General features: G+C 34.3%; 1 protein-coding gene across 11 annotated transcripts in view; it reads left to right on the top strand.

Moving 5' to 3' along the window:
* Slit2 (slit guidance ligand 2) overlaps nt 1-26336 on the top strand; it is a 344297-nt gene that overhangs the window by 231169 nt on the left and 86792 nt on the right. For 8 of the 11 annotated variants that reach the window (XM_036200673.1, XM_036200668.1, XM_036200671.1 and 5 more), the window contains exons 7-12: nt 1324-1395; nt 4067-4230; nt 5703-5714; nt 6698-6836; nt 19321-19392; nt 19864-19935. In XM_036200673.1, coding sequence (XP_036056566.1) covers nt 1324-1395; nt 4067-4230; nt 5703-5714; nt 6698-6836; nt 19321-19392; nt 19864-19935 — 531 coding nt within the window. The remainder of the gene's footprint in view (nt 1-1323; nt 1396-4066; nt 4231-5702; nt 5715-6697; nt 6837-19320; nt 19393-19863; nt 19936-26336) is intronic. The other 3 variants (XM_036200674.1, XM_036200672.1, XM_036200664.1) reach the window with 1 other exon arrangement.

Here is a 26336-nt window from a genome sequence, read left to right as displayed (position 1 = left end):
ACATGATATTCACTGTTGTCATACCTAATGTTCAGTTGTTTGTTCCTCTGGTGCTATGGAAGATGGCCAAACAATATGACCATTCCAGGAACCTTGAAATGGAAATTTGTAGATTCATCTCCTACCTGTTCTTAATAATAATAATAATTAATTCTTTTCTTTCATTTGGTTAATCAACTGTGTTAGAACCAGAAAGAGCACATTTGCAAGCCCTCTTTAGGCAATCCATCAGTTGTTGGGCTTGACAGCTGCAGAGTGTTTTCTGGGGATCAGGAGTTGACTTATCAGGAAAGCTGGTTACATCAGCTGTGGACTCAAATCGCTGAATGACTCTTTGTTACCTAGTTTTAAAAGGTATTCACAGATAGAATAACTAACCTAGTGACTTAAAGTCACATAGAGAAAATACATAATTTACGAGCATCTATAAAACATTGAATCCATCACCTCATGTTGTCTTAAATCTAGCATTTTCTTATGCTCAGGCAACATGAACTACTTGTCAAATGCTATTTCCATATATCTGTTGGAAGTATAAAGTTTACTTCTCAAAGGAATTCTCTTTCAATTGACTCTCTTCCCCATCTTCAAAGTAATAATAACTAATTAAATTGACCATTATATATATTAAAGGAGAGAAGAAGCAATCTGAACCAAGCAAGAATTATAATTTTCAACAAAACTCCTTTCTTGTGCTATGTCACAAAATGATTACCGAGATTGTGACCCAGCAGAATTATATAAAGGAAAGTATGCCATGCTATAACTAAAACAGACTACATCAAAGCTTTAATATGCTGCCAGAGTAAGACACTTCATCTTCAAAAGATGAAAACGCCAAGTATAGATGGATTGTTTTACACCCAAAGATTAGCAGTAGCATCCACAGCAAAGAGTAATTAAGTAGTCCTCCATAGTAATGATTATGGGTTGCAGGTACGAAATTTCACCTGAAGAGTCCAAGAATGTGTACATATCCATGGACAATAATTAGACACTAATTAAACAAAAAAATGTAAAATGCAGTTCCTAACTGACTCTGTTATGGTAAGCAGGCTTGCATGGAATAGTATAATAGAGTGAAAATTTCTGACCTAAGCCATACATGTATAACAATTGTTAAATAAAATGGAATGCATAGAAATATTTTGAAATATGAAAATTAGTCATCATCTTTCCTCTAAAATAGTGAATTTTCTGTCTTCTCTATGAGGATGTTGTTTATTTACTTACATAGAGTCATGAGAAATATTTGATGTTAATATAAAATGATCAATGGTTTTCCATATCTAACTAAAATTTTTAACTTTTTTTATTCTACAGCACACTCAACAATAACAATATTACTAGACTTTCAGTGGCAAGTTTCAACCACATGCCTAAACTTAGGACATTGTAAGTAGCTAAAATGCAAAGAAAGATGGATTTAATTAATTAAGGCTGTTTCTTCACTGCAAGTTTTAATAAGCAGGGTATAGGACATTCATTACACCACAGGCAAACAAAGTGAAACTTTGGAAGGATTCTAGAAATGTTATCTAGGAAATGAACTATTACTCTGAAAATGTGAAGGTTCCTTAAAATGATATGCATTGCAGAAAGTTTGAAGTAAAATAAAACATTTACTTTGAGCTATTGTAGAGGTCACATTTCATTAAGAACTGGAAGACTCCTTGATTGGCTGTCAGAAATGATAAATGGGAAATCTTTATGATTTTATTACTCTATTAGAAGCAGACCTAATACAGATAAACTGTGCTCCTGTGTTTTCTGTAATGTAAAGTCAGGGCATCACCCACTGGTCCTTGCATAATTAAAGCTGTGTCAGCACTTATATTTAAAAATATCTTTCCAGGGTTACACACAGTCATTAAGATATTTTTGTGAAATAAAGTATGAGCAACAGCTTACTTTTCTGTCTCCAAGAAAAATTAATCATTAAACCCCAATGTGTAGATATTAAATTTTGGTATTTAAAGACATGAATCTCTTGTGAACTGGTTTTCAAAATCACCTAGACCTAAAAAGTGAATTACTGGAAACATGGAAACAAAATGTGTTTTTTAATCGGTTAAGTCTATTTTGATTAAATTTTCGAAAATATTTCTCATTTTAAAATAGCATATAACTAAGCCAGGCATAAGAATGCACAGTTGGCATCCAATCATTTGAGAGGAAACAGGAAGTTCAAGCAGTCCAGACCAGCCTTCGCTCCATGGGGAGGTCACACAGGGTGGGTTAAATGAGAATCTCCCTTAAAAAATAAACAAAATAAATGAATAAGTAAGAAATCAAATATCTGGTACTTTAAAGCATTCGTTTTATTTCTTAAATAAATACACATTGAGTTGTGTGTAGTGGCAGGGCCTTTAACCCAATATTCAGGTAGCAGAAGCAGGTGGAGGCAATGTGTACAAGGCCAGTTTTGTCTACATAGAAAGTTCCAACTTAGCTAGGGATGCATGCTGAGTCCTTATCTAAAAAAAAATAAAATAAAATGTACATTAAATCATAAGTCTTTTAATACCTTGGCAATACTAATTTAATAACTAAAGTTTACTTATGAGAATGAGATTAATTAATAGTCTCACTTACTCAAACCATATTTGACAAAACCAATTTAATGTTAACTTTATGTAATGTCTGTGAAAAGAAAGGACCATGATTTTCATCCCTGTAAAAGGAAATCTACTGAAACTGTAAAACAATATCCCATTGCATTTTAGTGCCTTTACTAGCTAGTCTTTCAAAGAAGCAGTTTTTAATATCTTTTTCCCACTCCTTATTTGATGTGGACATGGTAGCAGGCTGTGTTTAAATGGACATATTTGGTACAGAGTGATCGAAAAGGCACCAAAGGCAGTGTTTCAAATTCTCAGTAAACTAAAGAACTGGTCACTCATCTTCCCCAGAATCTAATATTTGACCTCAGGATATGCCTTCTGGTTTTGATGTAGGACACCCTAGTTCTTATACACACACTCAAGGAGAATAAAGCCATCATTTAACTTTAACCCCCCCCCCTTTGGTTGGCTCATTTTTCTATAGCATCACTGGTACTTAAAAATTCCATTTTTATACTCTGATTATCTTTCTAGCCTGAGTTCTAGATTTTACTATCCATTATCTTTATTGAGTTAGAATTGAACACATCAGCTAAAAGGGGCTAAAATTGTTTCACTGTGTCATAGACAATTCTAGGAATGATATTGTGATTTATAGCATTAGGTGCCCCTTTCTTTAGCTTGAGCAAATGTAAAAGCCAGTTTGAAGTCATTTACCTAATTTAGTGGATACATTTGCCTGATATTTTATTAATGGAGAAGTACTATGTGCAATTTGGAAGGAATCCATGATCTTGTGAACATCATGGCAACATAAAGGGGTCTTATTTAATTTCTTCCCTTCCAGACACTTTTGCCTTTTAATTTTACTCTTTGCTCTTTGAAGCTAGATCCTGAGAGCCAAATTCAGCTAATTCCTTTTCTGAGAGACTGGATGGGGTGGAGTGGGGGGAAGAAGGGAGGGAGGGAGGGGAGAAATTAGAAGAGGTATGTTAAAAACAGACTGTCTTGTTTTGAATTATTATTTATCTTACTCAGCAAAATTCAGCTATCCTAAAATGCCTTTGTAAACCGTTGCTATAGAAACTAATAACGGTAGGACCTTACTGATATTTGGTCTATAAGCCACACCTTTATCTCTAAACACTCGCTCTCCATCCCCTTCATGCCCATAGCCTTGGACCACCTCCATTGCCTTTGTTATGTTGGGGATGCAGGGTAATTTGCCCTGAGCTGATACTTTTTTCTCATTACTCTTTTGAATGAATATAGGCAAAATAATTTCATGGTCCTACTTATTCTATCCTTTTGCCCAGCTCAGTAAAAGGAAGAGAATTGACTCATTTTTGTGAACTTCCTTAATTATCTGAGAAATAATTGTATAGTAATTCCCTAAGACGTGTCTGCTTGTGTTGATTTAAATATATATATAGTATTGTATTAACAAAGTTTGAATTAACTGTGTCCTATTATCTTGTTTTGAACTCCTCTCTCTTGTTTAGTCGACTCCATTCAAACAACTTGTACTGTGACTGCCACCTGGCTTGGCTCTCGGACTGGCTTCGCCAAAGGCCTCGGGTGGGCTTGTACACGCAGTGTATGGGCCCATCCCACCTAAGGGGACATAATGTAGCAGAGGTTCAAAAACGAGAATTTGTCTGCAGTGGTAAGATCAGTGAGGTTACAGTATTAATATTTATTTTTACTTTTATGCTATAGTTTAACAGGTGTGAGGAACTCAAATTTCAAAATTTCAGATTTGCTTTCTGGGGGGCCATCATGCACTCATCACCATGGAGACTCTGTTTTGCAGTGAGAAGAATTCTAGATTCTAGGATATTTGTACCTAGGGCAATTATTGATAAAAAAATAAAATCTTTCCATTTGCATCCCACGGGAATTTAGGAAATTCCTAGATTGTAACAATACTTGCAAAATGTTACCTTTTTTAGTAATGATTATTATCTACTTTTAAATTAATTAGTGAAAGATGACCAGTAATCTTGAATACTTACTCCAAAATTCAGTATAACTCAATTGTAATTATAAAATAATGGGGTATCTCTTTATAAATATATACATCTAATGATTAACTTTTACTTAAAATAAATATGTAACTGCCTTAAGTCCCAAAATGTCTGCAAACCAAATTTATCAGTAGCTACAATTTGCTGTGTTCTGTTTATCTAAACAGTAATATAAATATTTCATACATAGCTTCCTCATTTTGCCCCTCTTGAGACAATTATATGAACAATATAAATTAATCTCTATAATAGAGACTAAAATATAGTGTAAAATAATAAGCTTTTCCAATTTTATCTGTTCAAGTTCAAAGATCTCAACATATATAGTCTGTATGTATATGCATATATATGTATGTATACATATATTATATACATATATATGACTAATATTTTATAAGTTTATGGCTAAGTGTGCTTCAGGACAATTTATTAAAATATAATGAAACACATAAATTTTTTATTGTCCTGGGGATCCAGGCCCTCATATGTCTCAGTAAAAACTCTTCCACTGTGCTACATCTCCAGGCATAACAAATTTTGACATCACTTTATAGCTGGATTTTCATATTTATGAATTGCACGGGTATGGATTTAATGAGCCAAGGATCAAAACGTTTCTAAAACAAATGAAACTTTACCATTGTTTTCTTGTCTTTAGTCTGTAAGTGATGCAATATTGTGACAAATATTGGCATATCATGTCTATTCTATCCAGCGTTGTAGGTCATCCAAAAATGATTGATATTATAGGGCGATTTGCATAGGCTATATTAAAATGCAACCCCATTGTATATAACAGATTTGTAAAGCCACTAGTTCTGGTATCTGTGGAAGTCCTAGTCTCTCCACTCATGCTTACCAAGAGAAGACTACCATGCATCGAAAACAGTTCACATTTTTAAATGATTGGACGGGAATTGCTAGCTCCTCTGTGGACATTTAAAGCTGTCTTTCGGGCAGTTAAATGTTTTTTCCACACTTTGTGATCTCCAAACTGCCATGGAATATTCTCAGTATGTTTGATTGCTTTTTAAAAATCCAAGCAAATGACTAACCATTCTCTACTAACCATCGTTTTTCTCTTTTTTGCTGTTTCCTTGCTGCCTCCTAGATGAGGAAGAAGGCAAGTTTATAATTTTGTGTGTTTGTTTTCTCCCTTCCTGCATTTTTTAGACTTAGAACGTGGTTGTAGATTGAAGCTTGTGTGGAGGGATGGGTTTAGCGGCTAGCTCACAGTCTCTTCCCTGGCACTTGTCTCCCAGGGGGAGGATCCCTTTCCAGAAGATCCCAGAGGGTTGTCCTGATTTTCGCCAGAACCCATGGCTAAGCAGGCGCCTGTTTGATGCAGCCTGGCTGATGATGTTCTGGTTTTCATTACCCAGACTGGGAAATCTGATTTCAGAGTACGTTTGTTTTCAAACACTGAGTACTGAAATTACGTATCCGCAGGTGACTGCTCATAGCAAAAGTTTCTATCAGATGAAGCCCTGAAAAGAGTCATTTGGATGAACAATTACAGAATGATCTCCTACAAATTACTCTAATATCTTAAAAGAAAGCAGCAATTTTGAATCTACCCAGACATCGAACTTCTATTATCTAGTTTTCTCCTCCATTTGCTGGCTCAAGATAACTTAATTTGACCAACAGTTATGTCAAACAAGATGGAAGTCCTCTGTTATTTTTTTCCCAGAAACAAAATAAATTATACTTTATCAGTTTGATTAAAACCAAGCTCCTCTTAAGGTTATTAGAAATAATATAGATCATTCTGAAATATCTGAAATATACTGTTACTTTTGTAAAGAATTCTGGTCTTGAATCTGAATTTAGTTTTACTAATCTTTTCCAAACTTTAAAAATATTACAACTCTTATGACTTCCGTTTTTAAATCTCAAGATATAACTGCATGCTTTCCAAACTATATTCTAGAAATACTGAGGATGCTTATTAATGAATGAGTGTGAGAGGCCTTGATCTTTGTCTCCTGCTTACTTAGATGAGCACAGTCTGCAGATCTCTCCTTCGTGAAATTCAAGAGAAAAAGTCTAACTGCTGTTGATGTGGTTTTTTTGTTTTTTGTTTGTTTGTTTGTTTCCTTTTAGGTCACCAGTCATTTATGGCACCCTCTTGCAGTGTTCTGCACTGCCCTGCTGCCTGTACCTGTAGCAACAATATTGTAGACTGCCGAGGGAAAGGTCTCACCGAGATCCCCACAAATCTTCCCGAGACTATTACGGAAATGTACGTGCCCTGACTTTTCTCATTCTCATTCTGCCTCCCTATTAATCCAACCCATGATTTGCTTTCATGAAATTTGGGGTTATCTGGCACCTCTCATTAGTCGCCTTAGGCAAATTACCTTTTTAGAAGTGTATTGACCCTTCCTCTGTTCAATTAAGTACATTGTTAAAATGGTTATGACTTTGATTCTATTACAAGTACAGTTAAAAGAAATACATTTCAGGAGAATTGTCTTCAAATAAGCATTTGGGCTCTTTTAGAGAGAATCTGTGCATCTCATCCTGACTTTAGGGTCTGGGGGTTTTGTGATGTTTGATTCTTGCTAAAGCAATGGCGTACAAAGGGGTGGCCAACAGTAGTAAATAAACCAGAGCTAGAGGGTTGCTAGCTTCTCAAAAACTCACATTTACATTGAAGTCTCATGATCCTGTTTAAATGAGTAGAGCATATAAAGTATAGAATGTGCTAGAATGCAGCAAGTGTCCAGTCTGTTATTTAGCTAGAAAGCATTTTAAGGTATGTGGCATAGTCACTACCTCTATCAAAATCTCAATTCTCTTAACTGTTATAGACCTTCTTTTCATGGCACTGAGGATTGAGTGTTAATGTCCTTGTGAAATCTAAACCATGGGTATAAAGCAATTGCATGTATGATGCAGTTCAGAATGTCAGCATCATAGGAAGTATCAAGGAAAATCTTTGTTTCAGTTTCCATTAATGAAGAAGGTATTTCTAATTGCCTACATCATCCATCATGTTACTGTTTTAAAAGGCCAACTCTAAATTGTAACACCATAATCATCTTTTGATTGTTTGTTTAAATTAATAGAAGAGGAACAATTTCTCATAAAAATAAAAAAGAACAGTTATTTTTAAAAACTGTCTTTTTTCAACCTATTTGTTTAATTTCTGTTATGTTAACTGCTTCATTTTTCTATATATGAGAATAATCTTAGTTCCAAAAGTCGTCTTCACTATTTTCAGGTATAATATGTGTTTAATAATGTGTTTAGATGATTAGGGTAAGAGACATAATCTTCTACAGAGCCCCCCAAACCCATTGAGATTTTACACAGCACCAAAACAATTTGTGCACATAATAGTATCTTCATCCAAGGTTTAATTGCTGGAATAATATCTTACCATTTCCATGTATTTGTTTTATAGCTGGGTATTGCAAGAAGAATAAGCTATTGTTTGGGAAGTGCAGGTCAGAGTCTGTAAGAAAGACACACTAGGAACAAATGACAGAGGTGGAAGTGACTGGTAGGCTACAGAGATTATAGAGTTGGATGTGAAGATAACATTTCATTTTGAGACATTATAAAAAAAATGAAGTGTTCTAATGAAACTCTATTATTTGTAGCCATGTACTATTGAAGTTCTTTGAGCTTAGTTAGAACATAGAAGACAGTCTGAAGTAGATTAGGAAAAGAAAGTCACAGTAATCATTTAATCTCCACTGGATTTGTTATTACTGACAGATGAAGAATATACGATAGAGATAATGCAGAGGAAGTAGCATGCAGTCAATAATCCTTATTCTTTAAAAGATTGCATCAGTGTACTATAATTTTATTGATAATATACTCATATATAGCACTAAATTTCATAAAAGCAATTCCTTTCAAATGTATCTAGTACTGTGGCCATATTCACCCTAGTTCAGTTTCCTCCTCTCCCCAACTTGCATTTCCCCTATGCTAGCATCTCATTTCTTACCCAAGTCTGTAATTTGCTTTCATGCTTCATATATATATATATATATATATATATATATATGTATGTGTGTGTGTGTGTGTATATATATATATATATATATATATACACATACACACATATATATGTGTATGCGTATATATATGTATATGTATATATACACACACATATATATATATACATATTCTGGGTCATTTGTCATGAAGGTAAATAAATCACATATAATTTCACTTTTTATTAATTTTAAAAAGATTTACTTTTTAGTGTGTGTGTGTGTGTGTGTGTGTGTGTGTGTGTGTGTCAGTGTGATTGTATATCACATGTGCATAGCCAATCATGGAAGCCAGAAGATGTATGGAGATATATGTGGTTGTGAACTGCTTTAAGTAGTGTTAGAAACCAAACTCTTGTCCTCAGCAAGTTCATGAGCCGCAGTTAATTGGCAAACCATCTCTCCAGATCCAGTTTTCTGTAATTTTAAATAAGTTAAAAAAGTTCACTGAGAACTTATTTTTACTATGGAAAGTTAGTTTCTTGTGCTTGAAGAAAATATTATGGAATTGAAGATGGATGATTTTACTTTAGTTCACAATGTTAAGAAACTATTTCTATTTAAGTAACTAACAACTAGGTAGGATTTTTAATATATTTTATTATTTTATATCTACAATACAAGGTAAACTAGCCTACAGCATAAGTTGGTTCTGCATTCTATATTACTATAATTTTGTATTCATTGAGCAAGATAATATCAAGGCAGCACTTATACCTATTATATGTATACCTTAACACTCTTAAAAATCATATTGTAAAAATAGTTAACACAAGGATAAAGATAATTACAAAAGATTCTGGGTCATGACACTTTAAACATAAAGGGTTTGGGTCACATTTCTTTATAAATGAAAAATATTATACTAAAATTTTAAGAAAATCAGAGGAAACATTAGAGAACACAACAAATAACAACAACCAAAAAGGAACTCCAGGAGAGTCCCTTAAAAATTCCCAAAAGTCTGTGAGTAGACCTATAAAAAAGATATGTATGAACAATATGAATGGTCAGTATGAATGCCCACCACCCTGCATCAGATGTTAAGTCTGAAAGTACACAGTGACTGCCTTCAAGCAGCTTATAATGCAAAACGTTGAACCTTTATGCAGAGTCATTGAAAGCATCATGAGAATCATAAATTCCATTTTCTGAAAAAGGGGAGCAGGGCACCTGATGTGCCTGGGAGAATCACATCCTTTTCAGGTACAAGGATGTGCTTTTCTGTAAAGAAAATTGGAAGTTTTCTTATACAAAGGAAACGTCTTGTAACAACCCTGGAAAAGGGAGAGAGCTCTGTGTTTTTACTGAAACTGAAAGTTTGCGATTGCCGATGGGCACAGCCAAAGCTAAAGCTTGAGGCTTGGCTGGACTGTAATTGTACTGCATGGGAGAATGGTTTAGGCAAGAGAGTGGCAGGAATAGAGTGGCTTGTTATAAAAATCACCCTAATGTTCAGGAAGAAAGAAAGGAGCTGAAACACACCTTTGTGCCAGACCCTACAAAAGAGGATAAAGGCGAGCCTAGAAGCAGGTAATGATGAGATTTCCCAATGTGTCCCTCTAGCACTAATGTGATTGATTCCCTTAACCACTTAACATCATAAAAACAAAAGGCAGAACTCAAAAATGTAAAATCTGACTTAAAAATGTGAATATATGAGACCCAAAGTATTATTCATTCTCAGAAGGATCAAGGCTGCTATTTTAAAAAACAATTACCTCAATGGATTTGTGGTTAATTCGTTTCAGAGGTTAAGAAGTTAGATGGTTATTTACAAATGAAAATAATTTGCCAATTTGAGACAAAATACAAGGCATGATTCATGGTAACTATCCCAATGGCTTGTTATTATTTAAAAAAACAACAATAGACTTTTTTTTACTTCATTATATTGATAAGGATATAGATGATAGGTGGTCCATAAGTAGATAGATAGATAGATAGATAGATAGATAGATAGATAGATAGATAGATAGATAGATAGAAAGAAAGATAAATAGATGGATAGAAAGATAAATAGATGGATACACAGACAGATAGATAAACAGATGATAGATAGAGATATACATATGGATATAGATGAAAACTTAATTTTATTGGCTTTTTTAATCTCACTCTTTTTCCATAAATACATTATTTTGCTAAATGTGACTGAGTCCATTTTCCTCTTAATTCATTTATTCTACCCTAAGTGAATTTTTAGGGTAAGTCAGAAGTTTTCCTGTGTCCTGCATTGGCCACAGCTGCTCAGATCCATGGAAACAAACAGAGGCTTATATTCATTAAAACTGCTTGGCCTTTAGCTCAGGCTTATTACTAACTAACTCTTACGTTTAATTTAATCCATAATCCTTATCTATATTTAGCCTTTGGCTTGGCACTTTTTCTCAGTTCTGCCTTGACATCTTGCTTCCTCTGTGTCTGGCTGGCAACTCCTGACTCTGTTCTTCCTTGTCCCAGCATTTCTTTAGACTGCTTATCCCACCTATACTTCCTGCCTGGCTACTGGTCAACCAGTGTTCTGTTTAACCAGTGTACAAAAGCATTATTCCACAGCATTTCCCCTTTTCTGTCTAATCAAAAGGGAAGGTTTTAACTTTGACATAGGAAATTTACATGTAATAGTACAGTTATCAAGCAAGAATTACAGTTACAATATCTAGTCTATACATATTTGGCAAAATTAAAGAAAATATTCTATCTATCCTATATTTGTGAGTCTAAGGTTTCATATCTAGCTCATCTTTTTTTTTCTTTTTTGGTTTTTTGAGACAGGCTTTCTCTACGTAGCTTTGTGCCTTTCCTGGAACTCACTTGGTAGACCAGGCTGGCCTCAAACTCACAGAAATCCGCCTGGCTCTGCCTCCCAAGTGCTGGGATTAAAGGCATGCGCCACCACCACCCGGCTTCCAAATTGTCTTCTATCATAACCAAGGAATATTATAATTATAACTATCTAGTCTTCAACTACATCAAAGGCCCCAGAAGGGTATAATATTACCTAAGTAAACAGGAAGTGCATTGTAAACAACTTCCAAAAATCTAGAATGACAGAGACAGCTGGCTACCTGAACAGTTACCCAAATTTCCTCTACAACATTGGGACATACTTCTTCAGCCTATAGGCCTAAAGTCTCTCAGTTGCTTCTCTCCATGTCCTGTAGAATGTCTGTCAGTTTCTTCTGTGATACAGGAACCTGAAGGACAATCTCACTTTGTTTTGTCAAATTCAATGGTCATTTTCCTAGGGGTACTGTATGTCCAGTTTAGACAACATATTATCAGCAGTCCAGACAATCCAGACAAGAGCAGTTTCTTGACCAAATGGTTATTTTTGTCAACAAGAAAATAAACTCCATATAGAGTGTCTTTGATGCCCATCTTTCTCTTTGAAGTAAATCAGTGCTGCCAGGAACAGATATGTCTCACTGTCCAGAAAGTCTAAATTTTTAAAACATTTCAAATGCCATATTCTGTAGTTCTTTGAAGTGTCTGAAGATTACCTACCTAACTGAATTATACCTATGTATTCCTAGAAAACTTAACTAAAATGAGTGTAAGTTTGACTATAATTATTAATCTGTGTTTCTTAACTATTCATTACAATTCAAATGAGTTACACAAACAAAATAATTTAAATAAGAGTAGAAATATACATACAGTACAACAAAATTAACTTTAAACTTGTGTCTATAAACTAAAATAGCAATGTAAAGCATTTTAAACAAGTTGTTACTTTATCCTATAATATCTATATCATATCCCCATTTCTTCTTATCCTACAGCATTTGCATATGTGTCTACATGAATAAATGCCAACAACTCAACATTCATTCAGGAGATGTGCACATATAGACACATATACACATGTTCATGTTCACATATATTTTTGTATTGTTTTAGAGTAAGAGACCAAATGGAGAGCTTGTTTCCCTTGTATGGAAACAGGAGTTCAGTGTGTGTCTTGGGGATGTTTGCTAAAATGACATCAAATGAGGTTAAAGAAATAGATAATTCTCAGAAACAACTCATCTCAAGACAAACACGGCTAATAATCAAAGAGTGTGGATACAGCACTAAGACAAATGTGTTAGCTATGTGCAAAATTCAAGCATCTAGAGGCCAGTATTAACTCAGCTATGGAGACATTTATTTAATTGAGGAAGTTCCAATGACAGTGCTTAGGAGAAAGAAATAATATTTTAGTCTAAAGCATGCTTCATTGATTTTAGTAGGTACACATGAAGGAAACCAATAGCATAAACCCATTTTTAAAAGTTGAAAGTTACTTTTTGTAAGTATAAAGTACTGAATTTAAAATTTCCATGTAGTGGGTGACAGACTCCCCAGTCTAAAGAAACCTTGTTTCTCTCAGATGCCCCTGTTTACTGTGTCCAGACTACCTTGGCTGCACTGCTCGATTTAACTTTCCAAAGATAGAGTCATTGCTTATTCCCTCCCTTTGCCCATTAAAACCATGTTCCATTCTCTGGCAGCTGTTTTTGTCATTTATGTTAAAAGCAGATGGAGAAAATGCAAAACCATGTCAGTTTTATGGCCATGTATAATCAGCATCTCGGGCTATATGTTACAGGCACTGTCAATCGAAATAAATATCTTACTTAGTATCATAAAAATCTTTTGTAGTTTCTAAGACAGTGAAGTAAAACCTAAACCCTACTAAGTATGATTCTAGATCTTATCACCAGCTTTTTTCAGTTTTGATGTGAATTATATATGTGTTCATTATAGTTATGGAATTATCTGAAAAAACACTGTATTACTAATTGATTTTTAAACATTATTTACTGCCATATATTAATTTCACACTAGAGATCCTATCAGGTGACAGATTTATTGTTTTAAATAATATGTGTTGATGACCAGGATTTGTAGACATTTTATTGTATCATGATATATGTGTGTATATCATATCTTTATTCATTTATCTTTGTAAAAGGAAATACTATATATTTTATTTATACTGCACTTCTTACCAAGTAACTGTTTTTCAACATTTTGTAAAAGTGGAAGCTAAATCACAAAGAACAATGATGGCTTCTGTAAAGCCCATAAAGCTAATGATGGTAGATTCAGATATAATCCAACTCTGTGTCACTACAAAGTTCATGCTTTTGTCAACAAAGGATAAATATTTTAAAAGTCTTGAATCTATGCATATCAAACCATATAATGACCAATTATGAAGGCCTTTTTAATTCTAAGCCTGTGGATGACATTTGCATTGTTTTAAATAATAATTCAACTTGGATAAGAATTGAGAGAGATGTATAAGAAGTGAATTTAAAGTAATTTGTCTAATATCTCATGAATAGTGTGGCAGTTTCTTAAGCATTCTATCATGGTAGTTTTTCTGTAAAACGTATGTGTCTAACATTCATCCCATCATAATCACTGCAGAGTATTTAATGTCACAGAGCACCAACTCAGCAAGTGACACAGTGGTACTTCTCTGTATTTACAGCTAAACCTATACACAGTTTCCATTCTCTATGGTTTCCAGTTTCCCAGTCTTCCTGTTTCTTTAATCGTTGAAATGGAGCCTGAAGTTCCTGAGATCAGTTGCTGTTAGGAATCATGAAAGTGCTGAGATTCATGGTATAAATAGAAACAAAAACACAGGGCTAGGTAAGATGAGGGAAGAAAGGTTGTTATGGCTAAATCCCCTGTGAGGATTTGAGACTAGTCCCCACGCAATACAGTTAAATATTTCATCTCACTGAGCAGATAACTAAAATATCCTTCAAATTTTAAGGAAGTGATAATAGCCATCTCTTTCATTACATATATTATATAGAATGATACAGTGTAGTGTCTAAATGCATAAAATAAAAAGTTACACGTGGCTATAAGTATATTTGTATATAATATAATTATAAAATGGTGTGGATTCAGTCACATAAATCCTGGGGGTTAAATTGGTTCTGGCAAGTTGACATGAAATGAATTGTCCTTGCAGTATGCAGTGTGTAGAATTTCTACCTGATTCACTTTGTTAAATCTATTTTTGTTTACTAAAAATGACATAGCATATTCTCTGAAGGATTGACATTTGGAAAGCTCTTAATTATGGTGTGTTTTAACCTAATCCTGCAACTATGTATTATCCATTACACTATCTGTTTCCATAATCTTGAAATGTTTTTAATTAGATGCTTTATGGACCACTGGACTCAAATGTGCACTGTTGAAATTCAGCAGATTCTATGCTAATAAGCAGAGATCAGAAACCAATAGAGTTAAGAAATGTAAATATAGTCTGCCTTTTTCTGAACCTGAAAATGCTGACATTTTTCTTTCTCATTTATATTATCTGGTCAAAGGCTTTTTTCTCTTTCTTGTTATGAGGACACCATTAGAGGTGAATGTTGTTTAGCTTATCAAATTTATTCTAAAGTTCTTATAAAGTAAAAAGGAGCATATTACTCAACAAAGCTAATAGTTTAAGGGAAGTACATTGTCCACTAAGTATGACTGAAATGAAAATGAAGTGTTTTGAAGTTTACCTTGTGTCTGTCACTGATAGTATGTCTTCTCATGTGAGATTCATTCTTTTTGATGGAGGAATGAAATCATTTTGATCCTTAATGGACTTCTGAGACAGTGTGATAAAAAGCAACAACAACAACAACAACAAACCAATTAGATGCTAAGTGTAAATAGTAGTACAAGCTTTTTAAAATACCCTTTTCAGCTAGCTATGTTGAAAGTAAGCAAATATAAAAGACCATCAGTTCCTTCTAGCATGCCATTGTTCAGTGTTCTGTGATATAAGTTTGAAGTGAAGCAGTTTTCATTGTGACATTTGCATCATGGTACATCACAATAACAAACAACACAGATAATATCACTATTTACATTTGAGGCATTGCATTTCTATGTAAAAATATAGTTTTGTCCTGTATTCACTTTGTTTTATAACTTTTGTAACATTGAATAGTCCATTTACAAAGAAAATAATGATAATTCCTAATTGTGTTGTGATTTATTTAAATAGGAGTATTTTCAATGAAATGAAATATAGATAAAATATAACTTACCTTAACAACAGGTAGTTCTGGTCAAGAGAGACGACACAGCAGTTAAGAGTACTTGCTGTACAATCACGAATACCTGAGGTCAAATCATAGAACACATGTAGCAAGTGAGATGTCCTGCAAATGCCCTTAACTCCATCTCAGATGGATCTAGAACTCTCTTATGGCCCCATATGCACAAGCATGAGCATCTACATTGTGGTGGTATTGTGTTCCCCACAATATTGTGCACCCTACTAAATTTATCTGGGGTCAGAGAACAGACTGCCACTAGAACAAAGCCAAAAATGGTGGCTAGAAAATGGGTCAGACCAAGCCATAGCAAAAGCTGGGCGGTGGTGGTGCATGCCTTTAATCCCAGCATTTGGGAGGCAGAGCTAGGCAAATCTCTGTGTGTTCAAGGATACAGCCAGCATGGAGACACACGCCTTTAATCCCAGAAATCCAGCCTTTAATCCCAGGGACTGACAACAGAAAGTAGAAAGATATATAAGGCGTGAAGACCAGAAACAAGAAGCATTTGGCTGGTTAAGCTTTTAGGCTTTGGAGCAGCACAGTTCAGCTGAGACTCATTCTGGATGAGGACTCAGAAGCTTGCAGTCTGAGGAAACAAGACCAGCTGAGGAACTGGCAAGGTGAGGAAACTGGCTTGTTCTGCTTCTCTGATCTTCCAGCAGTCACCCCAATAACTGGCCTTGGGTTTGATTTTGTTTATAAGAACTTTTAAGATTCCTGCTACACTATATAGACCCATGTGCATATATTTATGCAGACTTTTAAAGGAAATAATAATTTTGAAAACAAATATTAAAACACACTTAATTGCCACTGAAATAATTAGCAATTGTTTAGGTATTATATGTACTAAAACTTTAAAGCCACAGATGAATATTAAGCTTTCCATGAAATACCTTAAGTTTTATTAAATAATAGAATTAGTTTGGATAAATTTATTGGTTCAGAATACTTTTCATCACTATCCAACCCCAAACAGCACAATTCATATATAAAGAATGAGTCACTGAATGATGTTTATTGATTCCTTTATATAACTTTGCATTATTTTCAACAGTCTCATGTGGTATTATGAGAAGTTGCATGAACAAATTTTTCATTCTGTTAAAAAACTCAAAATCATTATTACTTTTCATCATCATTATATTATTATGATCCAGTGATTAACTGCTAGTTTCCTTGGCATAGACTGATTATTTGAAGTTTCTTATAACTTAACTGTAAGAATGTATCAAATTTGAAATGAATGTGATCTTTAAAGTATCACTGCCAAAGGCACTGATCCCTACTGCTGTAAAAATACCTTAGTCTTGGCTGGATTTAGAGCCTGTGAAAAATGTGTTTTCTTAAGACCCAGACAAATCAAATTCAAATGCTAAACATTGTGTATGTGTGTGTGTGTGTGTGTGTGTGTGTGTGTGTGTGTAAGTGTGTAAACTAGCAGACATTTGATATCTTATGCCATTGTCAGTCACTCATCACTTCTTTAATATTTACTCAATTTTTTATTCATGTATATATGTAGGAGGTATGTGCAGATGTTACTGCATGCCCACAGAATCCACAAGGAGGCATCAGATCCCTGGAGATTGAGTGATAAACATTTGTGAGCCCTCTGACATGGGTACTGGGAAGCCAACACAGGTCCTCTGCAAGAGTATTATACAAACTTTATCACTAAGCAATCTTCCCAGCCCCTGGCCCACTCCCTGGCCCACTCATTTTTTGAGACATAATTAATCAATCTGGAATTCAAGGTTCAACTACAATGGCTGGTCAGTAAGAACCTGGAGTGTCCCAGCCATTTTTCCTGCATACATATGCCACAACTGTTTACATAGCTGCTAGAGATAAAAATCAGGTTCTCATGTTTGCATAGTGGAGAACTTTCTCCCCTGCTCTCACATTCATATTTATTAACATGGGTGGTTTCCTGTCTTCTGAGATGAATCTGCCATAGAAGCCAACAGCCTGATAAGGAGAAAATATGCAAATACAAAAATGTATATGCATGTATATATATTGTCCATATACCTATATGCATATGTGTACAAATATAAAATATGTATGCATGTGTATATATGCATATGAACACATATACACATGTATGTTTTATGAGTACACATATGTATATATTTTTAAATCTAGACAATAAAATACTATTATATAATTATTTATATTATAAAATTATTTATTTGAGGTAGTTTAATATAAGAATTTAATATAGGAGAATTTCCTGAAACTTGTAGGGAAGTAATACAGAAAGGACAATTTCTACTTACCTTCAAGTCTACAAAAGCCAAAGAAGTTAAAATAATAAAAATGGAGGTACATTAGCCGGGCAGTGGTGGTGCACGCCTTTAATCCCAGCACTTGGGAGGCAGAGGCAGGTGGATCTTTGTGAGTTCGAGGCCAGCCTGGTCTACAGAGTGAGATCCAGGAAAGACACAAAGCTGCACAGAGAAACACTGTCTCAAAAAACCAAAAGAAAAAAAGAGGTACATCTAGAAATTGAAATTATGATGTCAGTGAGGTGGCTTCTAGGGCTATTCCCCAAACAGAGGACACATACACTCTGTATTTTCCCTTCTGGAAGCCTCAGTCTTTTACCAGCAACTCTCAATGTCTAAACCCTACCCTAGTGGTTCACTGGAGTGAGATCCCAAGGATCTGGAGCAAAAATGAAAGTAAAGGCTGTGAAATGGCTCCTGGGTCCTGATATGGGAAAGAACAAGGTTGAGAGAATGTTATTGTGATGAACAAAAATATTTACTAAGTGACTTGAAACCTAGTGGCTGGCTGTATATTTCCTAGTTTTCTCCAATAGCAGGATCTTAGAGTATATGGTGTCTGAGAGTTGACTTTACTCTGATTTTTATCATATGATAAAAATATTCCTGTGGTTGACTGCACTTTTCTGACATAATTTTTACTTTGGTGGTCATGTATCACGTTAGCAGAAAGACACTGTTTACTGAAAATTTCTCCATAACTTATAGATTCAGAATTTAAGACTATGCTTTATAAGTGGCTTCAGAATTAATTTTATGAATGTACCAGTTTCTTAAACTAATGGTGTGTTTTCTTTAGAAGTTGGGATCTATAAATTTCAATATTGAATGATAATTTCATTTTTATTTTTTATTATATTACAGCTTTGTCGTCTTTTTCTCTCCTTTTTAAATTTATTATATTTGTGTTTTAATTTTACACATCAGCCATAGGTTCCCCTGTCCTCCCCATAATTTAATTTTTAAACCTACAATTATCATTAAAATGTATTGTACATCAAAATTCAGGTCTTCTGTGTATTTAATTTGCTTATAGTTTATTAAAATATACACCTAATTTGTTTCTACAAATGCTTCCTACTCTGTGTAAAGTTCTGGCTGAATCCATGACTAGGCAGTGATGGGTTAGTACTTTCATTTCATAATTGTGCTACTTTATTCCAATCTTGCTTCACATTTAAAGGGCAGCACATTTAATTTTAGTACTGATTTTCAAAGGAAAAAAAGAAAAGATCTCTCATGAAAAAACTAACTACCCTTCCTGATGTGAAACTTATGTCTGAAATAAATGTGTCTAGATTTTTACTTTTTTTTCTAAACATTAATTTTTATTATTTTCATTGCAGACGTTTGGAACAGAATTCCATCAAGGTCATCCCTCCCGGAGCTTTCTCGCCATATAAAAAGCTCAGAAGAATGTGAGTGAACAGTATTGTGCAAGATATGTCATTTTTTAAATTATGTAGGTCAAGACTATGGAGGAGAAACTAAGCATGAATATTGAAGAGATTGACAGCTTAATGACAGTCTGATTGCCAGTTGTATAATAGCATTTTAATCTTAGTTAGTGAAACCTTATAATTTTTCATGCTCTCTGTAATTCAGTTTATTGATTCCCACAAAAATGGTCATGACATCTTTGGTATGCTATTGTCTAATTAAGACATGTCATCCTTCCTAATAAGTTAAGCAAATTGATAGTAGTTGTTTTACAGTGTGTGATTCATCTTTAAATATTAGATAAAAATAAATAAAAAAATAAATATGATGTTTTGTGTTGAAAGTTATAAACGTTTTCCTAGACAATGTGAACAAGTAAATCCTCATCTCCTGTACCCAACATACCTAGCAACCTATTTCATTTAACCTAACCTTGTTTCTGATTGTAGTGACCTGAGCAATAATCAGATCTCTGAGCTTGCCCCAGATGCCTTCCAAGGACTGCGTTCTCTGAATTCACTGTGAGTAGACACAAATATTTTTCTGAGGGAAAGAAAAATTTTCTCCACAACCAAGAGAGTTTTTAAGTTTTCAGATTGGGGGGAGGGGAACCTCCTGTCTTTCTCTGATGAGATAGGAATTCTTAACTACAGTTGTTATTAGTGAATCTCATCATCTTCCAGAGGCTTGCTGTCTATCACTAGTACCAACCAGTTTTTAGGGTAGATATTTGTGTGTGTGTGTGTGTGTGTGTGTGTGTGTGTGTGTGTGTGTGTGTGTGTATCCTCTGGCAACTCTAGAATTGTGGTCTCTTAGTCTACAGTATCATGTGTCTGTGCACAATGTTGGTCCTTTTAGGATGATGAAGGCCAACTGTAGCTGAGAATAAATGAGCAGTCATGGAGCCATCATTTCATCCTTCCTTCATCACAGGAGGATTTTCCCCAGGAATAGCCTCATACTAAGCACTAGTTATGGAGGTCAAGGGGACTTTCGGGAAGATAGCTATGCAAGTTGGAATCAGTCTAAAATAACTTACTAAAGACAACCATTCTTTTAACTTACAAAAACTTTTCAAAGTATATCAAGTAAAATCACCTTTAATTATTATATAAGAGTGTAGAGTCTGGCTAACTTACTTATTAATGGTCTCCATGAGTGTAAATTATGACTGGCTTCTTGGGTTTCAGGAGTCAGTCCCTCTCTCCTCTTATGCTACAGTATCTTTCAATAAGTAGAACAAAATCTTTTTACACAAGTTTCTTTTATACCTCACCATTTCAGATCTTTCTGAAAACATCAAGTATATATTTATATTAATTTGATTAATGCATACTGAAGGTATGAAAATATTTTAAACAATATGATGTCAAATACCTCTACAGAATTTCCATCAAAGAACTAAAACATAAACAATTTAAAATTGGTATTTAATAACCAAAATATTATCATGTCTTAGAGAAGATGGAGCATGATTTGTATGAAGATTTTTAAGGGCCATTCTTAGTATTTACAAAATCCTTTAATATTATTAACATTAACACTTATTGTGTATTAGTATAACATTGTATATTATACTCATGCATATTAATACAATATAAAATGTATTGTTAGAACTGTAGCTTTTAAAAATTGTACACTAATTGAATGATTTCATCCTTGGGGGAAAAAGACTATATATATTATTGTGTGTATGTGTGTTTATGTGCTCATGTGCACTAGTGGGAAACAGAGGACAACTTGCAGGAGTTCATGCTTTCCTTTCATGGGGGCTCCAGGAATTGAACTCATGTCCACAGTTTGGGCAGGTGCCTTTCCTTGCTGAGTCATCTCACCATGACAACAACAAAATTTCCATAAAGTGTAAAAGTTACATTGGGAGTTAGCATACTAGAATACTACTGCCCTCTGCACTTGGATTCTTCTTTTAATCTTGTGGGAGTAAGTACACGTACATTCCTGTTTGAGTGCTTGTGGGTGAAGAAGAGAAAGAGCTTTAGGTGTATTTCCACTTCCACTTTGTTCAGGAAAAGATCTCCTTTTCTTTGCCAGTGCACACTTCAGGCTAGCTGGCCTGTGAGCTTCTGCACATTCCTGGTTCCTGGCTCTCATGTCATAGAAGCACTGGGTTATACATAGAGCATGGCAGGTGCTTTTACCCATAAAGTTATCTCTCTGCCTATCTGCAATTTCATTACTTTCTTTTATTTTTTTATCACTTTATTGTTTTATTCTGACTCAGAAACACCCCTTCATATTTTTAAAGTAAGTGCTAAGCAGAGAAACACAGGACCAAGCTTTTACTTTAAATCTTGTGATGTTTAGTGTTCAGTATTAGGTCCACTCCGTCCTAGCAAATGGCTGAGCAAGTTATTGATACATGTGCATTGGTTATCCTGTCTCTGAAATGGGGAGGAGAGTCTCCCCTTGCTGGCTTTACAGAAGCAGAGAGCAAAGTGCTAGAGGGAATAGATATGGCCATGGCAGACTCTTCACCTACTGAACATCAGTTTGGATGTTTCTGGATTTTAAGTATTCCAGAGGATGTCCATGTCCTAAATCCTTAGCATATGAGCACCTTATTTTCATCATTTTAAATTTATACATTGAAGGCTATCAAAATTCACTGACCGTGTTGGAGGATGGCTAGGTGTTCAATAGTTTGTACTGTTCTTGTAGAAGACCCAAGTTTATCTCCTAGTACACAAGCCAAGTGTAGACACCAGCACTCACTCATATGCACATACTCCCATAATTTCATGTATATAATAAAATAAAATATTTTCTTAATTTTACTTACTGTAGTTTTGTATCTTTATCACCTCGTTCCCAAGTTCTGTAGAGGCTACAGTACAATGCTCAACTGCTGATTTTGAGTTTTCTGTAGGCTTATCTCAGACTATAGTTTACTCTACTGCATGATATTGGATATTTCACTACCAGGCTTTCCATGCAATGAAAACCTGTCCTCTCCATTTACCCCTTGTTTTCTTATTACTCTGATTTCTTAAATTTGTTCACTGTTATAATTCTTAAAGTGTACATCATTGTTTTTAATTTGTAGGATTAGCTCTTTGAGCATGTCCTTTGATGATGAAGTTGGTCCATAGTAAATCTTTTGCAATAGACTGTATATTTTCCTGCATTCCACATTTTTTTGCTACCGTAGGAACTCAATCTTTTGCCAGCTTTCAGCAAGCCAGAATTCAAACTGACCACATTGTCCCTCAGTCCAAACCCATAGGTTTAAAATAGATCTGCATTCTTAGCTTTGCTGCCAGTGGTACAAACAAGAATCTTCTTATGGTGCCTGTATTGTTACAAAGGACCAAAAAAGTCCCCTATCTAAATAATTGTGCCTCTGTGCAGCACACTGTCCATAAAAAGAAAAAAACTAGAGACATTATTCATAGTATTATTAGTCATATTTGGATTTGATTCAATTTCCTTTTCAGAGGAGACATTTATGTCTTCCAGGTTTTTTTTTTTAATTATTTTTAATTACTTAATTATTTAAAAAGTATAGCTGCTAGGAGAACAAGAGTCCATTTGCTTTAAGTGTGCAGCCCCTAGTGGTTTTACCTGGCTCCAGTGGATGTCAGACACCCAACCCTACACAGACAACATCAATTGAACTTGATGAGTTTAAAAATTTTTAAAAAGAGGACACACGGGAGAAAAGGGAGAGTGGGTCTGGGAAGAGTTGTTGGGGCTGGGGGAGGCAGCGAATTTGACCAAACTACATTGTACATAATTTTCAAAAAAATAATGAAACATTGTAACAAAAAAAACACAAATTCTCATTGACTTCCTCACACTTTATATCTTTTATGACTTGTCTTTACTCATTTTTATATATTTTATCTTATTGTCTTGACACTGATTTGCTTTGGATAATGTTGACTCATTTCTCTGTCCCTACCATCTTCACATCATTATCATGTGAGTAAGGTGATTTTCTTTGTAATTCAAGCTTGGTATAGGGAGACACAGGAGGATCGCAGGATCCCTGGTGCTGATCCAACAGCCCTTCTACTGTGGGTGAGGGCCTGGTTCAGTGAGCCACTAGGGCTCAAAATCTAAAGGGTGCAAGTGATCGATGGAGGACACTTGACCTTGGGCTCTGGGACGAAACTCACATACCCACAATGTGTATATACACACACACACACACACACACACACACACACACACACACACACACAGAGCATAGCACAACACACTCCACCCTGCCCTCCCTCACATGTCTGCACATTGGTAAAGAAATCTCACTCATAGGGTATTTAGTATTTGTTCATTGGTATTGTTTGCAGTGGATAGACTATATACCAACAACATCTCTCCAGTGTATTTCCTGTGTCCCTGCATGATTTCTTCCTTGTACTGCTATTTTCCCATTTTCTGATACTAACAATATTGATTTAGTAATTTTGTAACATGATCCTTTAACAATACAAATGATATTTTTAAAAGAAAATGGCTCCATGTTAAATTTATAACATTTCTCCTACTCAAACCACTGTAGATGCTTCTCCCAAGTGAACAGCTTGTTAAATGATTCACCCTTTGATTTTTTCTAAAGTGGAACTCTCATGATTTATGAATGTCTTTGTTGATTTTTAAACATCAGTGGATTAAAGGAAATGAAATTTTGTTTTCAAAATTACACTTTGGAATGTTCCTTGGACATAAGAGCCATCTGTCTAGGCCATATCCATTGTATGTTGGCAAGTGACGGACATTTACAGTTTACTTGTTGAATTTAATTGAAGTGGGTACCATTCTTACAGCCTAGCAAACTTGCTGACACATGCAAGGGTACAGTGGCTATTGTTTGACGATTCAATTTAGTTGAATATTGTGAGCTGATGTCATAGTAATCTGCCCAGTTGCATCTCCTCCTGCTTTCTTTTATTCTTGACCTCAAAGCATACATGTGCCCTTCATCATTCCTTGATCTTCACTTCACCCTCTCTCTGACAATACAGCCTTTTTCCTTCTGTTCTTTGATTTTTTAAAGTGAATCACTTCTTCTCTAATTGATTGGTTTGATTCTCTAAAGCAAATCTCTATCTGTATTCTATATAAGTACTTTTAATGTGCACTTTAAAGCTCTAACACTGGCATCTGAACAAATGGACTGTCTCCCTATGCTATGTATAACACTCTGCTTTATTTGTTCCTTGGAGTGTTTTCCTCCTACTTTGTAATACATCCCACCTCTCTCTGACATCTTAAAAGGTAAACAGTATTTCCCTCACTCTAGTAATTTTTTTCCCACTGTATGTTCATCTTTTATACACCAGTATCATTCACTGGTGTGAAGCAAATTACTTATTACAAATCATTTTTCAGTTTTTCCTTTGTATGCCATGACAAGCATCTATCATTTTCCCAACAAATATATTTCTAAACCTAAAGTTATGTTTATTGTAGGCAATGAGCAAATATGACAAAAGTAGGTGGATTCAAATAACCTCTAGGAGACAAAGCATTCTCTACTGCCGGGTGTTGGTGGCGCACACATTTAATCCCAACTCTCGGGAGGCAGAGGCAGGTGGATCTCTGTGAGGTTGAGGCCAACCTGGGCTACAGAGTAGTTCCAGGAAAGGTGCAAAGCTGCACAAAGAAACCCTGTCTCAAAAACAAACAAACAAACAAACAACAAAAAAAGCACTCTCTACTTTGATTGTGAATTTGTATGCCTGTATTTCTAAAGAAAAATTATATGATATTATTAATAAAATATCCTTCATTTAAAATATCTAACATTGTATTATAAATACTTCCACGTTACTAAATATCTTTTAAACTTTAACTTTTAGTCATATAAAGTGTATATTCACAAATTATTATTATGATATTTCAGGCAGTTATTTGAATTTAATTTTCTTGTACTTTCAAATTATGCATGGTTAGAGTTTTATATATAAATATGTTATGTGGGGTCATTTTTTTAACTAGACATCCTAAGATTGTCTTATGCAGTTTCTTAAAACTTACATAAATATATCTATGCTTTTTATATATGCAATCAAATGCCTCCTGAGAATATAATTTTTAACTTCTATGTATTTTTCTTTCAATCTCATTGCTATAATAGAGATTATTGGGAACCTATTTTTAATACTTACATGGTCTTTCAATCATTTCAATTCAACTCATTTGCTTTTTACACTGCTGTTTGATCCTGCTTGGAAATATATTCCTTCATTATTCTCAGCTAATTAATCATCATTTCACTTGTCAATCCAGTACCAGAACCTCACTCTGTACTAACCCCAATGATAGTTGGCAGATACTGATTTGATTAAGTCAAAGTCCTTTCCTTTAATACCTTCACTTGGTGTGCAATCAGAAGTCAGGATCCTGACAGTTCATTCATCTTCACACTTGATGGATAGGAAAGAAACACTTGAAATGTTTTTCATTCATATTCCTAATCACTATTTTCTCAGATGTTATGTTCCTCAACAAACAAATTATACTTTTTATATTTTTTCTTTGATATATATATATATAATATTATCATTTATTAGAAAGAAAATGTACATACTCAGAAAGATGTACTTGATTATTTTACATATATATATATGAAACAAATAATATCTTCAAAGTTTCTCAGAATTGATCAATATTTTATCTTATAATAATAATCAATTTTGAGAATACTACTTTACATAAATATGTAATACAAAATGATAGAAGCATATTTGTGTCAACTCAGAAATTATTCAAAATTCTATCTTACTCTCAAGCCAAAATTCATTTACTAATTTTTAGAAACATATCAGCAATTCAAACAATAAATTTAAAACCAAAAATTCTAGCACAAAGCAAGCACAAACTTTACTGTTTTGATACATGCAAAAGAATGAGGACAGGAAAACAATAAAAATATTTTTTTCTAAAATGAATTCAT

This window comes from Onychomys torridus, chromosome 10 (genome assembly GCF_903995425.1).
Source record: "Onychomys torridus chromosome 10, mOncTor1.1, whole genome shotgun sequence".
NCBI classification, from domain to species: Eukaryota; Metazoa; Chordata; class Mammalia; order Rodentia; family Cricetidae; genus Onychomys; species Onychomys torridus.
This window is presented reverse-complemented; position numbering and strand designations above follow the sequence as displayed.